The 19,150-nt window shown below is 38.2% G+C and overlaps 1 protein-coding gene across 1 annotated transcript in view; it reads right to left on the reverse strand.

The window, feature by feature from the left end:
* pcm1 (pericentriolar material 1) overlaps positions 1–19,150 on the reverse strand; it is a 37,535-nt gene that overhangs the window by 8,627 nt on the left and 9,758 nt on the right. The window contains exons 7-26 of the mRNA XM_016247678.1: positions 16,780–16,957; positions 16,591–16,700; positions 15,923–16,169; positions 12,756–12,906; positions 12,461–12,655; positions 9,179–9,342; positions 8,788–9,014; positions 7,536–7,654; positions 7,256–7,385; positions 6,997–7,158; positions 6,530–6,693; positions 6,234–6,422; positions 5,904–6,153; positions 4,998–5,140; positions 3,972–4,147; positions 3,661–3,820; positions 3,150–3,502; positions 2,808–2,975; positions 2,404–2,460; positions 1,241–1,413 (exon numbers count right to left, since the gene is read on the reverse strand). Of these exons, the coding sequence (XP_016103164.1) occupies positions 1,241–1,413; positions 2,404–2,460; positions 2,808–2,975; positions 3,150–3,502; positions 3,661–3,820; positions 3,972–4,147; positions 4,998–5,140; positions 5,904–6,153; positions 6,234–6,422; positions 6,530–6,693; positions 6,997–7,158; positions 7,256–7,385; positions 7,536–7,654; positions 8,788–9,014; positions 9,179–9,342; positions 12,461–12,655; positions 12,756–12,906; positions 15,923–16,169; positions 16,591–16,700; positions 16,780–16,957 (3,516 nt within the window). The remainder of the gene's footprint in view (positions 1–1,240; positions 1,414–2,403; positions 2,461–2,807; positions 2,976–3,149; positions 3,503–3,660; positions 3,821–3,971; positions 4,148–4,997; positions 5,141–5,903; positions 6,154–6,233; positions 6,423–6,529; positions 6,694–6,996; positions 7,159–7,255; positions 7,386–7,535; positions 7,655–8,787; positions 9,015–9,178; positions 9,343–12,460; positions 12,656–12,755; positions 12,907–15,922; positions 16,170–16,590; positions 16,701–16,779; positions 16,958–19,150) is intronic.

A 19,150-nucleotide genomic window follows, 5' to 3' on the forward strand; every position in this document is an offset into this window, starting at 1 on the left:
CCTCAAACAGAGAGAAATCACTGCTCACATCTAGAGAAAAGAAATAGAAAGATATAAACACAGACAGAACAAAATGAAAGACGAACACAGACAATCTACTGTCAACAGTAGAATAACTGCTGTATGTGCAAACTAATCATACAAAAAACTAAAGATGTACGCAAACATGTTTTACATAACCTCAAGTACATCATTAGCAAGACCTTTAGTACTTGAACTTCACACAACGTTCAAAAACACTATGTTCACTTAACATTCAAGAAAATTTAAGAGATGTTTTTACTCAACACCATCTTCAGATCCACAGTTCTGTGACTTCAACTCAAAAGCAAAGGTATAAAGTGACAGTGAAAGTGACGTGACATGTGGCCAAGTATGGTGACCCATACTAGGAATTAGTGCTCTGCATTTAACCCATCCTAAGTGCACACACACACAACGTGAACACACACCCGGAGCCGTGGGCAGCCATTTATGCTGCGGTGCCCGGGGAAGCAGTTGGGGATTAGAGCATTTAATTGCAGAAAATGGCAAAAAAGATACGTTTTAAGACCTCAAATAATGCAAAGAAAACAAGTTCATGATAATTTTTATTTTTAAACACAATACTAATGTTTTATCTTAGGAAGAGTTCAGAAATCAATATTTGGTGGAATAACTATCAATCACGACTTTCATGCGTCTTGGCATGTTCTCCACTAGTCTTTCACATTGCTGTTGGGGGACATTATGCCAGTCCTGGAGCAAAAATTCAAGCAGCCCAGATTTGTTTGATGGCTTGTGGCCATCCATCTTCCTCTTGATCACAGTTCAGAGGTTTTCAATGGGGTTCAGGTCTGGAGATTGGCTGGCCATGATTTTGATCTAGTGGTCCACCATCCACACCTTGATTGACCGAGCTGTGTGGCATGGAGCACTGTCCACAGACACTGGAATGGAATGGCTGCCATACATGTAGATGTTGAAATAGATGCTGATTTGGAGTGGTCTCTTCCTTTTTTTTTTTTTAGAGCTGTATATATCATTATAACATCCCATGCCATCTGCATATTTGTTTTGTACATTTGGCTAATCTGATCATTCTTTCAACATTCTCATGTCTGAGGAACTCATTTTCCATTTAAATCCATTTTGCAGATTTCCAACACAATTAACACAAATTGTGGAAAACCATCCAGTCTTCGTGCGAGCCTGTTGTGTCTGTAGAAGTGTGCACAAGTTTGATTGTTGTGTACTGTACCTGTAGTGAGTAGAGGGCCCTCTGGCGAAGGTAGTCTGTATTGAGCAGCTGAAGCTCATGGAAAAGTTCGATGAGGAAGTGAGGGCGAGACTCATTCTGAGAGATCAGCGTTGCTACCTCAGAGTAGATCGTCTCTCTCAGGGCCTCAAACAGAGAGAAATCACTGCTCACATCTAGAGAAAAGAAATAGAAAAGAAATAAACACAGACAGAACAAAATGAAAGACGAACACAGACAATCTACTGTCAACAGTAGAATAACTGCTGTATGTGCAAACTAATCATACAAAAAACTAAAGATGTACGCAAACATGTTTTACATAACCTCAAGTACATCATTAGCAAGACCTTTAGTACTTGAACTTCACACAACGTTCAAAAACACTATGTTCACTTAACATTCAAGAAAATTTAAGAGATGTTTTTACTCAACACCATCTTCAGATCCACAGTTCTGTGACTTCAACTCAAAAGCAAAGGTATAAAGTGACAGTGAAAGTGACGTGACATGTGGCCAAGTATGGTGACCCATACTAGGAATTAGTGCTCTGCATTTAACCCATCCTAAGTGCACACACACACAACGTGAACACACACCCGGAGCAGTGGGCAGCCATTTATGCTGCGGTGCCCGGGGAAGCAGTTGGGGATTCGGTGCCTTGCTCAAGGGCACCTCAGTCGCGGTATTGAAGGTGGAAGAGAGCACTGTACATTCACTCCCCCCCACCTACAATTCCTGCCGGACCTGAGGCTCGAACTCGCAACCTTTGGGTTACGAGTCCGACTCGCTAACCATTAGGCCACAACTTCCCAAACATGCCGATAAAACATCCATAACAAAAAATAATGATGTTAATGGTGTTATGAATAACAGCAGATTACTCCCATTTCTTCTCCCCAAATTTGCCAATGTTTTGAAATGCTACTGGACTATAGAAATTAACATTATACAACTCCGTTTCTAAATTTATATCTACGCGAGAGATTCTGTGCCCTGAAAATTAAAACGCCTGCTTAAATTAATTAAAATGCCACTTAGTACTTCCTATGCAAGTCGATGCAGTTTAGAAAAGGAGAAGAGAAATTACACAAAGGAAACATGCCGATAAAAAAAATGTTAACAAGTAGTTAGCAGGTCAAACAGCTGATGAACTTGGGAGTTACCTGGGACTTCAGTGCATGCAATTCTGTTAGAGAGAAAAGGTGTTCTCCAAGCATATGCTGTGAAGAAACCAAGCACAAAACCCAAAATGAAATGTGAACAAAAACAGAAATGAAAATGAAATTAATGAGTAACACTATAAAACAATATAAGGGCAAAGGGAGCATAAGATGTTCAAATTATATGGACATATGATGTTCAAATTAAATAAGAATGGAGAAAAGTCAGTTTTCTTGCTATACTGTTGTGGCAGATGCTTCTCTAGTTGAAGAATATACAGTAGCCTAGTGTACACTGTATAACAAGACTGTTCAACTTCTCATAGTTCTACATTATATGTATAGTTCTACTTGATATGTTTAGTTTATCCAATAATATCTGTAGCAGAATCTATAAAAAGGCATACCAGATGATAGGTCATTTGGCTTGCTGTTCTTGGTCTTGCTGTCCAATTTTTCCTGTGTGAGTTTGTCTAGCAGACCCTGGTTGAGATCTTTGTGTCTGACCTGAGAGGAGCGCTCTCTGTCCTGATCAAAATGAGAGTCACTCGAAGCACTGTCACTGTCCACAGATGCTGAAAGTGAGAAGAACAAAACTGAACTCCATTTGGCTGAACTGGGTGACTTAAACTAAGTTTTCTTTAGCCTAATTAAAAAAAAAAATCCATATACTCAATGTGACCGAGATAAACTTTGCTTTTTAATGGGCTGTTAAGTTTGTAGTTTGTCAACTTTAAATAAAGACACACCTGTGACCTTTTGTCCCCTGCCTCTCCTTCGGCGGCTCTTTGTGTTGGGGGTCTTGTCTCTAGAAGCCAGGCTGGCCTGTGCTGCAGCCTTACGTCCTGCTCTGAAAGTCTTGGTGACAATGGTTGGATCTGCCCTGTCTGGAAGGCTGCTTATAGACTCCTGGGAGTCAGGTATGTAAGAAAGATCCCGGGAAGTGGAAGGGTGAGGGACAGGAGAGGAGGAAGGGGAGTTCTGCTCTATTTGACTTTGATGGTCAGAGGTGAGGGTGGTTCTCTGACCAGAGCGATTCAGAGAGGAGTTTAACCAGCTAGAGTTGTTAGCATCGGGCACATTGTCAGGTTGAGACTGAAACCTGTAAAGGGAGGAAAATTAACAAGATCAGGCACAGTTTTTCTTCCTTTTTGTAGTTTATGCAACACAAAGTAGGTAATTCTTGCATTTTCACCTGACTGCGATTAATATAATTATGATTATATCACTTTAATCCAAAATACAGAAACACATTTATACCGTTTCTCTGCATTATTCAATGGAGATCTCTGTAGTGGAGGGGGGAAACTCATGTATTCCGTTTTGAGGGATATGTTTGGATCATGCCGTTGATCTGAACTGGCCTGGTTCTGCTGAAAATCTCCTACTGAAGAGGGAAATATGGGACTGAAATTAAAGCCTAATGCCAGGAAGAAAAAAAAAAAAATTAAAAAAAAAAGAACGAAAGAAAGAAAAAAAGTTTAGAAGTTAAACATTTATACACCTGGAATTATGTAATTTTAATTTAATTAATGAAATTCCCTAATTTTACAAATAGATAACAGACATACCAGTTGGGAAACTGGAGAAGTTTGGGAGTCCAGGCATATTGAGTGTATTCACAGGAGGATAGTTTACGAACAGAGAAGATGATGCAGAATCATGACCAAAATTTTTATGTTGTTGTTGTCCTGACAATGACTGACTCTGCTGCTGCCGTAACAGATCATTCAGAACCTGTTTCAACCTACCAGAGGGGAGAAATTTTTTTTAAAAAGTTATAACAAATGAAACCAAAGCTTGCTTTAAGTTTAGACCTAAATTAAAGCCTAATGCCAGGAAGAAAAAAAAAAAAATTAAAAAAAAAAGAACGAAAGAAAGAAAAAAAGTTTAGAAGTTAAACATTTATACACCTGGAATTATGTAATTTTAATTTAATTAATGAAATTCCCTAATTTTACAAATAGATAACAGACATACCAGTTGGGAAACTGGAGAAGTTTGGGAGTCCAGGCATATTGAGTGTATTCACAGGAGGATAGTTTACGAACAGAGAAGATGATGCAGAGTCATGACCAAAATTTTTATGTTGTTGTCGTCCTGACAATGACTGACTCTGCTGCTGCCGTAACAGATCATTCAGAACCTGTTTCAACCTACCAGAGGGGAGAAAAAAAATGTTTAAAAGTTATAACAAATGAAACCAAAGCTTGCTTTAAGTTTAGACCAACAATACCATTTAAAAGTTTGGAGTCAGTATTTTTTTTTTCTTGAAAGAAATACCCTCTCAAAAGACAATGACATTTACAATTCTATTTCAAATAAAGGATGTTCTTTATATTACGGTTTAAAAAGATACTAAAATACAAAACAGTTATTTGTAATGCTACTCACACTATTACTGTTTTTACTGTCCTTTTAGATTAAATAAAGGCAGATTTAGGGAGCATTTGGAGAGACTACTTTCAAAACTACTTCCAAAAAACCAGATCCCAAACTTTTAAACTGTAGTGTATCTACAGTAAATACCTCATTCTTCATGCTTAAAAAATTATTTTACCAATTGATATTTATTATTTTAAAGTCTAAAGACCCACCGATTGACATTGTTCTGCTGCCAAGCCAGCTGTGTGTAACACTGGTTTAGTTGGTGCATGATAAGAGGGATTTGAGAGGTCCCATTATTGGATACAACACCATAGGGGCCTGTGAGTAGAGCCTGCAGCATGTATGAAAGAGTCTAGAGATGAGAGGAAATAAAAAAAGTTGTTAGTAAGAAAATTAAGTTAAAAAAAATATTGTATAGGGATGCAATGATACTAAATGTATCTGCCAATTCCGAATGTCAATACTAATGGCAATACAATATAATTATATCTGACAATTTGGTTTTCCTGAAGAAAAAAAATTTGGTAACACTTTATTTTGAGGTGTTCTTGTTACACGTTACATGTACTTACTAATATAATAACTATAAATTATGCATAATTACATGCAAGTAACCCTAATCCTAACTATATAGTAAGTACATGTAGTTAATTAATAACTATCGGTACTTAAATGTATAATTACACTGTAACAAGGACTACTTAAAACAAAGTGTAACCAAAATTTCTACCAACTAATGCTGTAAATTACACAGGGAACCCTCTCATTTGGTACATTACTATTATGCAACTATAATAAATACTGTGACAAAGATCACAAGCTGTTTTATTTATGTCTTTCCACAGCTGAAACTCTGATCGAGTGATTACATGAGACATGATACATTTCAGAAGGTTGTACTGTATCTTTCAACATACTTTCAAACATTCTGATTGCAAGTAGAGAAGTGCGCTGCCACTTGAACTGAGGCACTACAGCAATCTGTCACACCACATTTAAGAGCTTCAAAACAACATTTATTGTTTGAATTTTTAAATAATCGGCTCAGATCATTGGCTGTTTTTAAACAATTGGCTGATACATCTGTGTATCCCTAATTTTGTAGACTCTCTGACCTGTTGATCCTGTAGCAAGGTTTGGCACATGGTAGTGCTGAAGTTGAGCTGTTTCTGGAGGTGTGTGATCTGTTCCTGCCAGTGTGTTGGTGCAGCATCCTCAGAGAGAGACAGATCAGCCGCCCATCGCAGGTTCTCTTGCCGCTTGGCTCTACTGGAACTACCTCTTTCAGTTTGCGGCTGCTGATGAGGGCGACCACTTGACCCACGGGGGGAAGGACTCCCATTAATTTCCCTGTGAACTTTCAGACTGCATGAATTGACAAGACAGTTAATAATTGATGGGTTTGATGTATAGTATAGTATAGTATCGTGTGCATGTGCATTTACCCATCTCTGTTATTCCTGCTGTAGTTGCGTTGTTTTTGAATGGAGCAAGCATGCAGCTCATCGGTGGAACTGGACTCCTCTCCCTCATCATGTTCATCATCGTCATCTTCCTCAGCCCCCACCTCAGAGGAGTAATCATCATCATCACCAAGGGGACACTGTGTCGAACCACCCCAGGTGGCCACGGTTCTGATAGAAAAATTATGATTAGCACCTTTAAACAAATTCAATCCTCGCAGCACATATTTAAAACATTTTGAAACACTAAGCCATGAGTTGTCAAGGCCATGTGTTACCTTTCATCACGGCTGTAGGACTGGGTCTCATGTGTGTCACTCCTGAATGAAGAATCGTTGAGTGTGCTTCTCCTCTGCTGTTCTGCCATCAGACTCTCCAAATGCTTCCGCCTCTGTCTCAACTCCTCACGCAACATCTGATGCCTTCGCATCTCCGACCACAGCTAACACAAAAAACAAAAAAACCTTTGATAAAAATGAATTTAAATAAACCTTGGACTTCTTTCACCTTTCTGCAAACAAATCTGAGGGTTTATTCACACCTGTCTTGTTTAGTTCGATTGAATCTAACTTAAGTTCATTTGCTCCCTTGGTGTGGATCTTTTGAACAGGTGTGAATACAGAAATCGCTCTCGGGTGCGGACCAAACAACCATACTGTAAAAGATGACTATTTAAATTTTTGGGTGAACTATCCCTTCCTGATATAGAAAGTAAGCAAAACTGCTATTTCAAATGCACACTAACCTCATTGTCAGTGACAGTAACTGGAGGAGGTTCAGTGGTGGGTTTGAGGCCACTTGTGTTGGCTTTAGCGGAGGAAGAGGAGTGTAACGGTACAGGAGCAGGAGTAGAGGCTGCTGCAGGAATCTTCCTCATCTGTCCACTGACACTACTGCTCACAGACGACTGACAGGACACATGATTAAATTAAATAAGACTGTCTCAGCAGTTGTTTGTGTCTATGAGAGTAACCTGCGCAAAAAAAAATGCACATTTGAAGTACCTGCAGGTCAGGACAAGCCCATTGTAAGTCCTGTATCTTGCCCTGAATCTCCATCAGTCTCCGTCTCTCTTCATGTAGATGCTTAAGTTCCTGCTGCTGCTGCTTGAGTTTCTCCTCATATAATTTCTCTCTAAAAAAACAGGTATTATACAAGCTGTTCAACAAAAGACACTTTGCAAAACATGCTACAGCATGATATTAAAGCAAGTTTACAAACAACACAATATGAACTGAAAATGCAAGCAAATATCTAATTTTCATATGAGAAATATACACTAACCTAGTCTTTTCAGAGAGGGCGATGTCTCTCTGGCCTTTGGGAGCTGTTGCTCGGGTGTTATTGGGTTGTTGCTGCAAACCCTCATCCTCATTAGCTGTAGTACCATCTGTATCATCACTCTACAGTAACATTAACAGACAAATAGAAACAGTCTTTAACAGGTTGGCAAAAGAAAGCATAATAAAGAAAGCAGACAAGAGAATCTGAAAAAAAGTGTTTGCTTATACAAGCTACACTCACACTATATTTGCATTGATATTATATTTATGCATTTAGCAGATGCTTTCATCCAAAACAACTTACAAAAAAGAACAGAAGCAATTCATCCAAGAGCCATCAGTATTCATAACATACAATGACAGGTTTACTAATAAAAAACTTGATTAGGAAGCAAGGTAAAGAAAAAGAAAAAAAGTGTTGTTAGCTGCTTCTTGACAGATGTGATGTTCTCAGCAGTCTGTGTAGAGGTTGGCAGCTCTGCATTATGAATAACCAGAACCTCACATCAGCCTCATGGCTCCAGACGCTCACCTGCACCATGGCCACCAGTTCTTGGAGTTGTCGGAGTTTCTGTTTGGCTGTTTGAAGACGACAAACTTTCTGAGCATAATCTGTGTCACCACCTAGACTGCTTCTACGACTAGAGCCTGAACGGTCACAGTCTCTGCCTCCTCTTGCCCCATCATCTTCCTCCAGTGCCTCATCATCACCCTCATCTTTAACACCATCACAAGGCCTGTCCCGATTGAATTGGCATTCTAAAGTGATAATGAAAATAAAATAAATAGTTAATAGGTTGATAGTTTTGTCAGCATAGCTTGTTTTTAATCTTAGGTTAATAAATGTACACAAAGACCGACTGTGTCGACAGATATTGCACAACAGAGACTATTTCTAGACTTGAAAGGTTGTGAGGTCTGACCTATGAATGAAGAGACGTTGAGACTGCGGAGGTTGGTTGCGGAGCGGTTATTGATTTCACATTCTGTGTTCAGACGGCCATCTCTATTATTGGAGGCACTGTGAGCTTTCCCCAAACTGTTCATGTCCATCCAGTTACTTGGAGTCTGTGGTTGGGCTGGATTTCTACGAAAATAAAACATTTTATTTCTAACTTGCCCTCAATTAACAAAAAGTGTTGTTAGCTGCTTCTTGACAGATGTGATGTTCTCAGCAGTCTGTGTAGAGGTTGGCAGCTCTGCATTATGAATAACCAGAACCTCACATCAGCCTCATGGCTCCAGACGCTCACCTGCACCATGGCCACCAGTTCTTGGAGTTGTCGGAGTTTCTGTTTGGCTGTTTGAAGACGACAAACTTTCTGAGCATAATCTGTGTCACCACCTAGACTGCTTCTACGACTAGAGCCTGAACGGTCACAGTCTCTGCCTCCTCTTGCCCCATCATCTTCCTCCAGTGCCTCATCATCACCCTCATCTTTAACACCATCACAAGGCCTGTCCCGATTGAATTGGCATTCTAAAGTGATAATGAAAATAAAATAAATAGTTAATAGGTTGATAGTTTTGTCAGCACAGCTTGTTTTTAATCTTAGGTTAATAAATGTACACAAAGACCGACTGTGTCGACAGATATTGCACAACAGAGACTATTTCTAGACTTGAAAGGTTGTGAGGTCTGACCTATGAATGAAGAGACGTTGAGACTGCGGAGGTTGGTTGCTGAGCGGTTATTGATTTCACATTCTGTGTTCAGACGGCCATCTCTATTATTGGAGGCACTGTGAGCTTTCCCCAAACTGTTCATGTCCATCCAGTTACTTGGAGTCTGTGGTTGGGCTGGATTTCTACGAAAATAAAACATTTTATTTCTAATTTGCCCTCAATTAACAACAACAGAAAAGCAGCCAGTTATTTTCAGATTCCTTCAACAAGACAATTCTCACAGAAGCAGAGGCAACGTGTATCCTTTAAATCACACAGACGACGCAATGAGAAGACAAATATTCAAGATTGGACTACCCACGCTGAAACTGTGACTGGCAATGTTTTGGCACGGCGCATGACCTAAGACTTTTTCTTTTTGCAACACACTAGAGCTGGATATTGACACAGATTTAATGAATTTGATTTTATATAAATTTTTCTGGATATACAGTGGGTACGGAAAGTATTCAGACCCCCTTAAATTTTTCACTCTTTGTTATATTGCAGCCATTTGCTAAAATCATTTAAGTAAAAATTTTTTCCTCAATGTACACACAGCACCCCATATTGACAGAAAAACACAGAATTGTTGACATTTTTGCAGATTTATTAAAAAAGAAAAACTGAAATATCACATGGTCCTAAGTATTCAGACCCTTTGCTGGGACACTCATATATTTAACTCAGGTGCTGTCCATTTCTTCTGATCATCCTTGAGATGGTTCTACACCTTCATTTGAGTCCAGCTGTGTTTGATTATACTGATTGGACTTGATTAGGAAAGCCACACACCTGTCTATATAAGACCTTACAGCTCACAGTGCATGTCAGAGCAAATGAGAATCATGAGGTCAAAGGAACTGCCTGAAGAGCTCAGAGACAGAATTGTGGCAAGGCACAGATCTGGCCAAGGTTACAAAAAATTTCTGCTGCACTTAAGGTTCCCAAGAGCACAGTGGCCTCCATTCCTTAAATGGAAGACGTTTGGGATGACCAGAACCCTTCCTAGAGCTGGCCGTCCGGCCAAACTGAGCTCTCGGGGGGGAAGAGCCTTGGTGAGAGAGGTAAAGAAGAACCCAAAGATCACTGTGGCTGAGCTCCAGAGATGCAGTCGGGAGATGGGAGAAAGTTGTAGAAAGTCAACCATCCCTGCAGCCCTCCACCAGTTGGGGCTTTATGGCAGAGTGGCCCGATGGAAGCCTCTCCTCAGTGCAAGACACATGAAAGCCTGCATGGAGTTTGCTAAAAAACACCTGAATAAGATTCTCTGGTCTGATGAGACCAAGATAGAACTTTTTGGCCTTAATTCTAAGCGGTATGTGTGGAGAAAACCAGGCACTGCTCATCACCTGTCCAATACAGTCCCAACAGTGAAGCATGGTGGTGGCAGCATCATGCTGTGGGGGTGTTTTTCAGCTGCAGGGCCAGGACGGCTGGTTGCAATCGAGGGAAAGATGAATGTGGCCAAGTACAGGGATATCCTGGACGAAAACCTTCTCCAGAGTGCTTAGGACCTCAGACTGGGCTGAAGGTTTACCTTCCAACAAGACAATGACCCTAAGCACACAGCTAAAATAATGAAGGAGTGGCTTCACAACAACTCTGTGACTGTTCTTGAATGGCCCAGCCAGAGCCCTGACTTAAACTCAATTGAGCATCTCTGGAGAGACCTAAAAATGGCTGTCCACCAACGTTTACTATCCAACCTGACAGAACTGGAGAGGCTCTGCAAGGAGGAATGGCAGAGGATTCCCAAATCCAGGTGTGAAAAACTTGTTGCCTCTTTCCCAAAAAGACTCATGGCTGTATTCGATCAAAAGGGTGCTTCTACTAAATACTGAGCAAAGGGTCTGAATACTTAGGACCATGTGATATTTCAGTTTTTCTTTTTTAATAAATCTGCAAAAATGTCAACAATTCTGTGTTTTTCTGTCAATATGGGGTGCTGTGTGTACATTAATGAGGAAAAAAAATTAACTTAAAAGATTTTAGCAAATGGCTGCAATATAACAGAGTGAAAAATTTAAGGGGGTCTGAATACTTTCCGTACCCACTGTATATTGGGTATCTCATCTCTCAACTAATGCTGTAAACTCTACAGATAACCCTGTCAGTTGATACATACTATAATGTTAGAGGTTTTCAATTAAAAACAGAATCCAAAATATTAAATTTAATTGCAATTTATTTTTAAATGTAATCAACAAAATAAAAACTAGTTGAATACAAACATTTAAATTGTACATGAGCCCATTTTTAAATCAGCTTTTTAATTTTATAATTCAGTTTCTACTCCAATTCGTTGTTGAATTGTGTTTCATAAAAAATTATTTTTATGACAGATTTATTAACATACTAGGTCATCTAGGATAGGTAAAAATTTAATTTTTGTAATTCTCTGACAGAAGATGTCGCTGAACAGCAGAAATGCAGCTGTTACCCCGGCAAACTCTGTAATCAAAGCAGCTGTGCTACTTTCGGTTTCTGAAACATTTTTAAATGATTTAAATAGCCATTCATATTTGTGTGTTCACTATGGTGTTCATCACAGCACCAAATACTGTTTTAATTCTTTATTGTTCAGTATGTATTATGACAACACTTTTTTGCAACTAAATTTCAATACCGTGATAAAAGCATTAGCAATTAATCACAACATGAAAATTTGATACCGGCATATCCCTACTGCCAACAGGAGGTGCTTTTGGAGCAGCAGAAATAGCAGTTTCCCAGTAACGGCTGTACACAAAGCAGCACTGTGTACATGAAAGCTATCAGGCATTATATGAAAGATGAATTAAAAATTACATAACTTTACAACTTTTCTGAAGACAGTCGGTTCATATAAAAACACCAGTGCCGCATTTTGACTGAAACGTGCAGAGCTCATGTTTATTCAATAAAGTCAAAGCCTTTTGGAAAATCTATTTGTGGCAGTCACTGTTGATATTGTGGTGGGCCACCACAAATAAATCAACGTATGGGAAATACTGATATTGGTTCATCAAAATGAAGGTTGATTCAAATCAATTAATTAATATTGTCAACCCAGCCCTAGTCACTCTTTCTGGTAATGCGGAGTGGACCATTTTAAAATTAAAGCAGGAATTGGATTCTCACACAGTCTCATGTTAGCACATAAATGTTTAAATTTTGTGGCTAACACTTTCAAAACAGTATTTTAATGATTATTGCTGTTGTCCATCAAACTTTCAATACTGTACACACAATTTTTATATTGAAGTGACTACTCTGTACCTGATGTTAGTGACTGGTTCATGGTTCTCCTGCTCTGAATCAAACATGGCCTCAAAAAGTGAACCGTCCTCTGTTTCATCATCATCTTCCTTCACATTCTCATTTACTGTGTCCACCACCATATCTGATGTCTGTTCATAATACTGAACAAGCTCTCTTAGTTCATTCAAACGTTTGTGCACCTCCTTAAGTTTCCTGCATTAAGTGACAAAACAGACATAAAATATGCTGCATTACTAAAAATTACCAAAAAAAAAAATCAGTTCAATCAATCAAATGAGATTAATAGAGAAACCTGAGTTTATCAGCAGGGTGGTTATCATCTATATGCGTGTAAGATGAGGAAGAGTCCTGCCTCACTGGACGTGGTCTATTTCCCTCTCTACCCAATACATAGGGACGCTCTGACATGCCCATGTGTATACCACGCTGACTGACACTCTGACCTGAAGAAACACAAATACATTATTTATTAAATAACAGTGCTTTTCACACAACTGCATTTAACACAACAACATATTGCAAAAATGTACAATTGAGATCATCTAAAGCAGGGTTCCTCAATAGGTGGTAGGGATGTAACGATTACCAGTTTGATGATAAATCATGATAAAATTCCCCACAGTTAGTATTACCGTTTCATCTTTTAATTATCATTAAAACCGTATTATATTACCGCGATTTGAACAACTCGCGATAAATAAATACTATCCAGCATAAAGCACAGTTTTCAGTAACAGTCTCACGTGCACACAGCACGCAGAGTAGTTTCGTTTTGAGTGAAAACAGGGCAGAAAAGCTGGGAGGATTTAAAAGAGTGCTAAGGGATTTGTACAAATGAATACATGAATTAATTAATTATATGATTGTACCTCTGAAGGTTCTGATTGTCTTGAGAAACGATTTGATGGCATTTTGTTTTCATCTTCGCTCCATGTAATACCTAAAGGAAGTGTTCTTAATCGCAATACTGCTTTGTCCAAGGAGGTTAAGGGAAACAGCTCTAATTCAGCTTTTCAATAAGCGCCACCTACTGTCAGCAAGTGGATTTACAGAGACCTATATTTACATTCAGCGTGTGTGCAGTTTCTGCCTGGCCAAAAACTGACCGAATTTGCATGCCCTGCAGTAAATTGACCGGTTGATGAAAAACAAGCTTATATGAATTGTTTAAATGTGTAGAATCCACATAAGTTATCTAGAATTATTTATGGAGCAGATAAAATACACAATCATGTATTAATCAATTATCATTTTGACATATCTTTTCTTTATTTAAAGGCTGAAATGTGAGGTTTACCTTTTTATTAAACTTCAAAGCTTTATTTTAACATTTACATTAGAGGTTTCAACATGCTATTAAACTGTTGTCAGTCAAGTTGTCATTTAAAATCTGAACATCATTGGTAATGTTATTGTTTTAGTGATTATGCAAACAAAAAGTCGTTTAATTTGTTGTTTGTTGATACCGGCAAATTTTTAAATATAAAACTTGGTGAAGTGATTTGTGTGTCAGTACATTTTTAACATCTCCAGCACATTTTAACAATACTGTGATAATACTGATAACCGTGTTAATTTTGGTCACTATAATCGTGATAAGACATTTTCATACCGTTTCATCCCTGATAGGCAGCCCGCGGGAGAGAAAATTTTTTGGCCCGCGCTAATTTCAAATAATGTGGCATGAAAATTCAAACGCAGCATCAGAAAGCGACATTAACTTACATCGTGTCTACACCAGACGCGAGCGGCTTTGTCACGTCCAGTGTAGATATATGATGTGAGTGTGACAGCAAAAACATGGCAAGTGTGAAGTAAAGAAAAGTGGACACTGAAAATAGAGGATTCAAATGTGAATGGTGGGTGAGTGAGTGAGTGAGTGAGTGATACCATCTTTGCTATGGATGTTGGTTCGCAGTGAGTTCACAGTTTTAACGTAAGTTTGCTTTAGCCTAATCTATTTTCAAGATCTGAGGTAAAATATCTATTGTTGCTTTCATTATGGCTATAAAGATCACGCAAAATAATATTCAAACTCACATTAGACACTTTTAACATTGAATAAAGCACAAATTCATTACCTGAGATTATCACTGTCATATTTTGTATGTTGTGCCTGCCGCGACTTCGCAGAAAATAAAAAATATTTCTAAAATAGAATTCCGTGTCGCTTATTGTCACGTGTCGCTGTCGCGGGTGGTTAGAACAAAAACTACATGGAAAAGATACTTATCGCGTCGTGTCTGGTGTTACAGTTTGATCCCCCCCAAAAAATCTAAGTATAAAAATATTAATATTGACAAATCTAATAATTGAATCTGCAATTAGGGAAAGTGGAGAGAAGAGATCCAGTCTTGGAAAGAGCAGGAACAGTTGACTTGCATGGCAGACTTTTTGTTCTCAGATTTTTTGTTTGCTCATTTGTTTTTAATATTCAACAGGCAAAGTTCTTCTTTATCTAAATGCAAAAATAGGGCCTTTCGCACCGCTTTAGTTCCAGAACTAAATATACAGTACTAAAGTACTGGGACGATTTTGCGCAAACTATTTCCCAGTACCATTTAAAGGGTTGCATTCGCACCGACAGTGTGTACTAGGAAGTGACGTAAGCTTGTTGACAGCGACATCATTTGTGCGTGGCGTTCAACAACGGAAACAAAGAAGAACAACGTTAACAACAGGAGGATGGAGGACGCGGTGATCGGAGCTGTGTTTTTGTTGTGTCTCGCGGGTTTCACAATAATGGACATGGAATGTCGATGTATACGTAAAGAGATTGAAAGAACGGAAAGGAGGACTAAGAATCTCCAACGACAACTGGCAGTGCTACATTTGCTACAAGTGCCTGCATTTCAGCGCCCGTCCATCTATCGCTGTTTTCCATACTTGTGAAATAAGTCACAATGTTTACAGTATGTTTACACAGCGGGTGAGGGCGTTTTCGTACGCGTTTGGCCAATCAATGTCTACTTACGTCATGATTAGTACCAGTTGTGCTGGTTAGACCCTGCTCCGGAGTAGGAGCTAATTTGGTTCTCGAAAAAGGTAGTCCGGTACTAAAATCGCACCCAGTTCCGGCGGTGCGAAAACGCCAAAAAGTGGGTAGTTCCACAATTAGTTCTGGCACTATGAAAAGGTTCCCGCAGTGTGAAAGGCCCTAACGTTCATAATTGTTTGACTAAAACGGACTACTGGGGGGAAAAAATCTGAATATTTATCTTGTGACCATCTTTTCATTATTTTAACAAAAGCAACAATAATATAATAATTGTAATAATAATAATTATTATTTATATATATATATATATATATATATAGGACAGTGGCCCTTGGCTTGGTATTGTTGGCAGAATTCGGCCCTCGGCAAAAACGAATTGAGGAACCCTGATCTAAAGGGAAGGGGCTTATGAAAAATAGAAAAGCTCATAGTAACTACATTTGCTATGTGAGGGGGCTTACATGAACTGTTGTTAAGGGTCTGGTCTCTAAGGGAGTGGAGTTCCTGAAGGATCTTGTCCATGGTCTGCTTTTTGTCCTGTAGTTCCAGCAGTTTGGTGTGTTTAGTGCTGGAGGATGTTGATGCAGTAGTTAGTGGGGCAGAGGAGGGCAACTGACTCCTGGAATTATGGGTAGTGCGTGATCGGCACACCTCTCTTGAAAGAGAGAGACATTCTGCCTGTCGTCGGTTGTCAGGGACCGTCTGAGACTGAGAGAGAAAAATTGAAATTTAGTTGTTAGTTTATTTAGGAACAGAGAAAACTTTTTTTTTTTAAATGTCACAGTAGTTAAACATTAAATTGAATGCTACGTCATGTGATGTGGTTATATTATTTAGTTAGGACAATAGAACTTTTGTCTGTCCAAAGAATGGAACCGACGTCATTCAACAATTGTTTTCACTTATAGATGCTGAAATGTCAAACTGCAATGCAGTCACTCTCTCTCTCTTTATATATTATTCTATAACTAATATTTACCATATGAGATTTTAAAAGCCTAGAGCACAAAAAAAATATTTCACATATTAAAATACTTTCTAGTGTTTTGTCTGTTGAATTCCAATGAAAATAAATTATACATAAATTTATAAATAAAAATCAGGCTTAGGTATGTGTGCGTGTATGTACCTGAGAATCATGCAGTTGGTTATGAAAGCGCTGGATAAGATCGTTGAGTTCATCATTGAGCTCTGAGGTAATGCTCCTTCCAGACACACTTCCAGTAGTCTCTGTAACAACTGTAATGCAAAAACAATGTCAATAAAAATGGAAACAATTCTAACTTCAAGCAGCATGAAGTAAATATGTTTCCCGCACCAGTGTCATCCATCACTGCTATTGCTTGTTCAGCGCTTTGCTGCATGGCCAGCAGTGCCGCCTGACGGCCTTGTAGTGTTCTGAGTTGTTCCTGCTGTTCTAGCATCTTTTTTAGTAGATCATGCTGCTTTCTCATGTTCTCCAGCTCTTCTTTCTGTTCTCCACACACACCATGGCCCTGAGAAGGATAGAGAAAAATATCATGAGGACAAATGACTAGTATCAACCTGTGGAACTATGTAATAACAACAACATACTGAGTTTGCAGGTTGTTAGAAACATTACAGTCAGCTAATGCCTGGGCTCAACAATAAGGATCCCTGCTGACCAAGGCCCAGGGTGTAAGAGAGTTCCAGTGTAAGATAGGCTTGCCGCGATAGACGGTGCTGACGGTGATACCGGTGTTAAGCCGCAACACCGGTTACGTCACTTGCCCACCACGTCACCGACCCCCACCGTCGTTTTGATTTTTTATAGTAATAAAATAATTTAGTTCAGTAAAAGAACAGACACTACAATTAAAAACTGAACGTGGCTGCTCAATGCAGCGTGCTGAACGACCAGTGAGGAGAGTGAGTCGAGTTGACTGACAAGAGTGGGGTGAGACAGACAAGACGATCGCGGATGATTTAGTTTCGAAACGAAATGCAAAAGCACCTGTTTGGCAATATTTTGGATTTTGAAAAGCCTGTTGACTTTTGCCATTTATCTGATTTTGGAAGTTTTTTTAAACATTCATTTCTGAATACTAATTTTATTTACTTAAGATTAGCCTAACTAGCTTATGCAACCAGCCACAGGATAGCAGGAAATATACCTACTGTTGAGCATGTGGTGCATAATCACATCACACAATTTAAAGGCATTTGATGAAGCAGTAAATCCACAGAATTAGCTGTTCTCCAAGCACTGAACCCCATAATAGTCAGCCATGGACAACTAAACTTTAAAGCACTTTTTTACTCGTGAGGCTTTTGGTTGCTTTATCCTCAAATGAAATCTATAATACCAAGCAGGGGTCTGAACCGTTTTGAATGATGTCTTGCTTCTGTGTTCAACCAGCTTTGGTATGACAACTAGGGCTGCCTCTAACGACTATTTTTATTTTTATTAATCTATCGACTAATTTATCGATTAATTGATTAATCTAAATGATTAATTTCCCACCAAAAAAAATTCAACAATTTTACTTAAGAATATTTTATTAAACTATATTTTATTAAACCAAATGAAATCCAAATTTCTATGAAATCCTTTTTTTAAAGCAAAAGTGCATCCATCTCATAGTCCAATTCACTGAAATCAAAGTTCAGTATTATAGTGTAAGAATGACAACATATCCACGTGTTCTAGTCTACTAATAATACAATTATAATAAAAAACACTTTTTAAAGGAGTATTTACCAGAAATGTTATTTACCATAATTTATTTAAGAGAAAAATGTAAACGTGCAAAATCAAAGTTCAGTATTATAGTGTAAGAATGACAACATATCCACGTGTTCTAGTCTACTAATAATACAATTATAATTAAAAAACACTTTTTAAAGGAGTATTTACCAGAAATGTTATTTACGAGAAAAATGTAAACGTGCAGTATTTCTGAAAAAATTTTTTTTTTTTTTTTACAAAATCAATTAATTTGAGATGCTTTTGATTATTAAAATTTAATGGAACCATGGAATCCAGAAAATAATGGAAAACAGAATTTGGTAAAGATAAAACTGTAAAACTCAATTAATTAGACAGGCTTTTTGGTTAATAAAATTTAATTTTAACCATTAAAACAGAGTACAGAAAAATTTAAATGGAACAAAACTGAATTTGGAAATAAAACGGATTTCATAGGGCCCTATAATTATAATAAATTTTTTTGTGGTAATAAAAATAGATGTAAGTGAACAATAGCCTTTAAAATTACTTAAAATACATATATTAGTGCTGGGCGGTATGACCAAAAATTTATATCACGGTATTTTTCAAAATTATGCCTGTTTCACGGTACATGACGGTATTTTTTTTTCATGCATAACCGGGTGTTAACCATAATTTCTACTGACTGAGAGAGGAAATACTGCAGAATATATTGACTTAGAATGCCCTATTTTACTGTCATGATGAGTGAATAGTCAAAAAATACCACACTAAATAGTGACTAAACACGACCCCTTTTAATACACGTTAACCAGGAGTCACTCTCATTTATAATCGCATCGTCGTCTGATAAAATCAACATGCATCTACACTAAAGAGCGGCTATGCGGTTGTTTTGGCTATATTACTTTTTTGTCTCATGCAGCACACTGCCTGTGTCTGAGTAACAAACAAAAAAAAAACAACAAACAAAAAACTGCATGTGATATTAACAGAC

Source organism: Sinocyclocheilus grahami, unplaced genomic scaffold (assembly GCF_001515645.1).
Source record: "Sinocyclocheilus grahami isolate Dianchi unplaced genomic scaffold, SAMN03320097.WGS_v1.1 scaffold848.1, whole genome shotgun sequence".
NCBI classification, from domain to species: domain Eukaryota; kingdom Metazoa; phylum Chordata; class Actinopteri; order Cypriniformes; family Cyprinidae; genus Sinocyclocheilus; species Sinocyclocheilus grahami.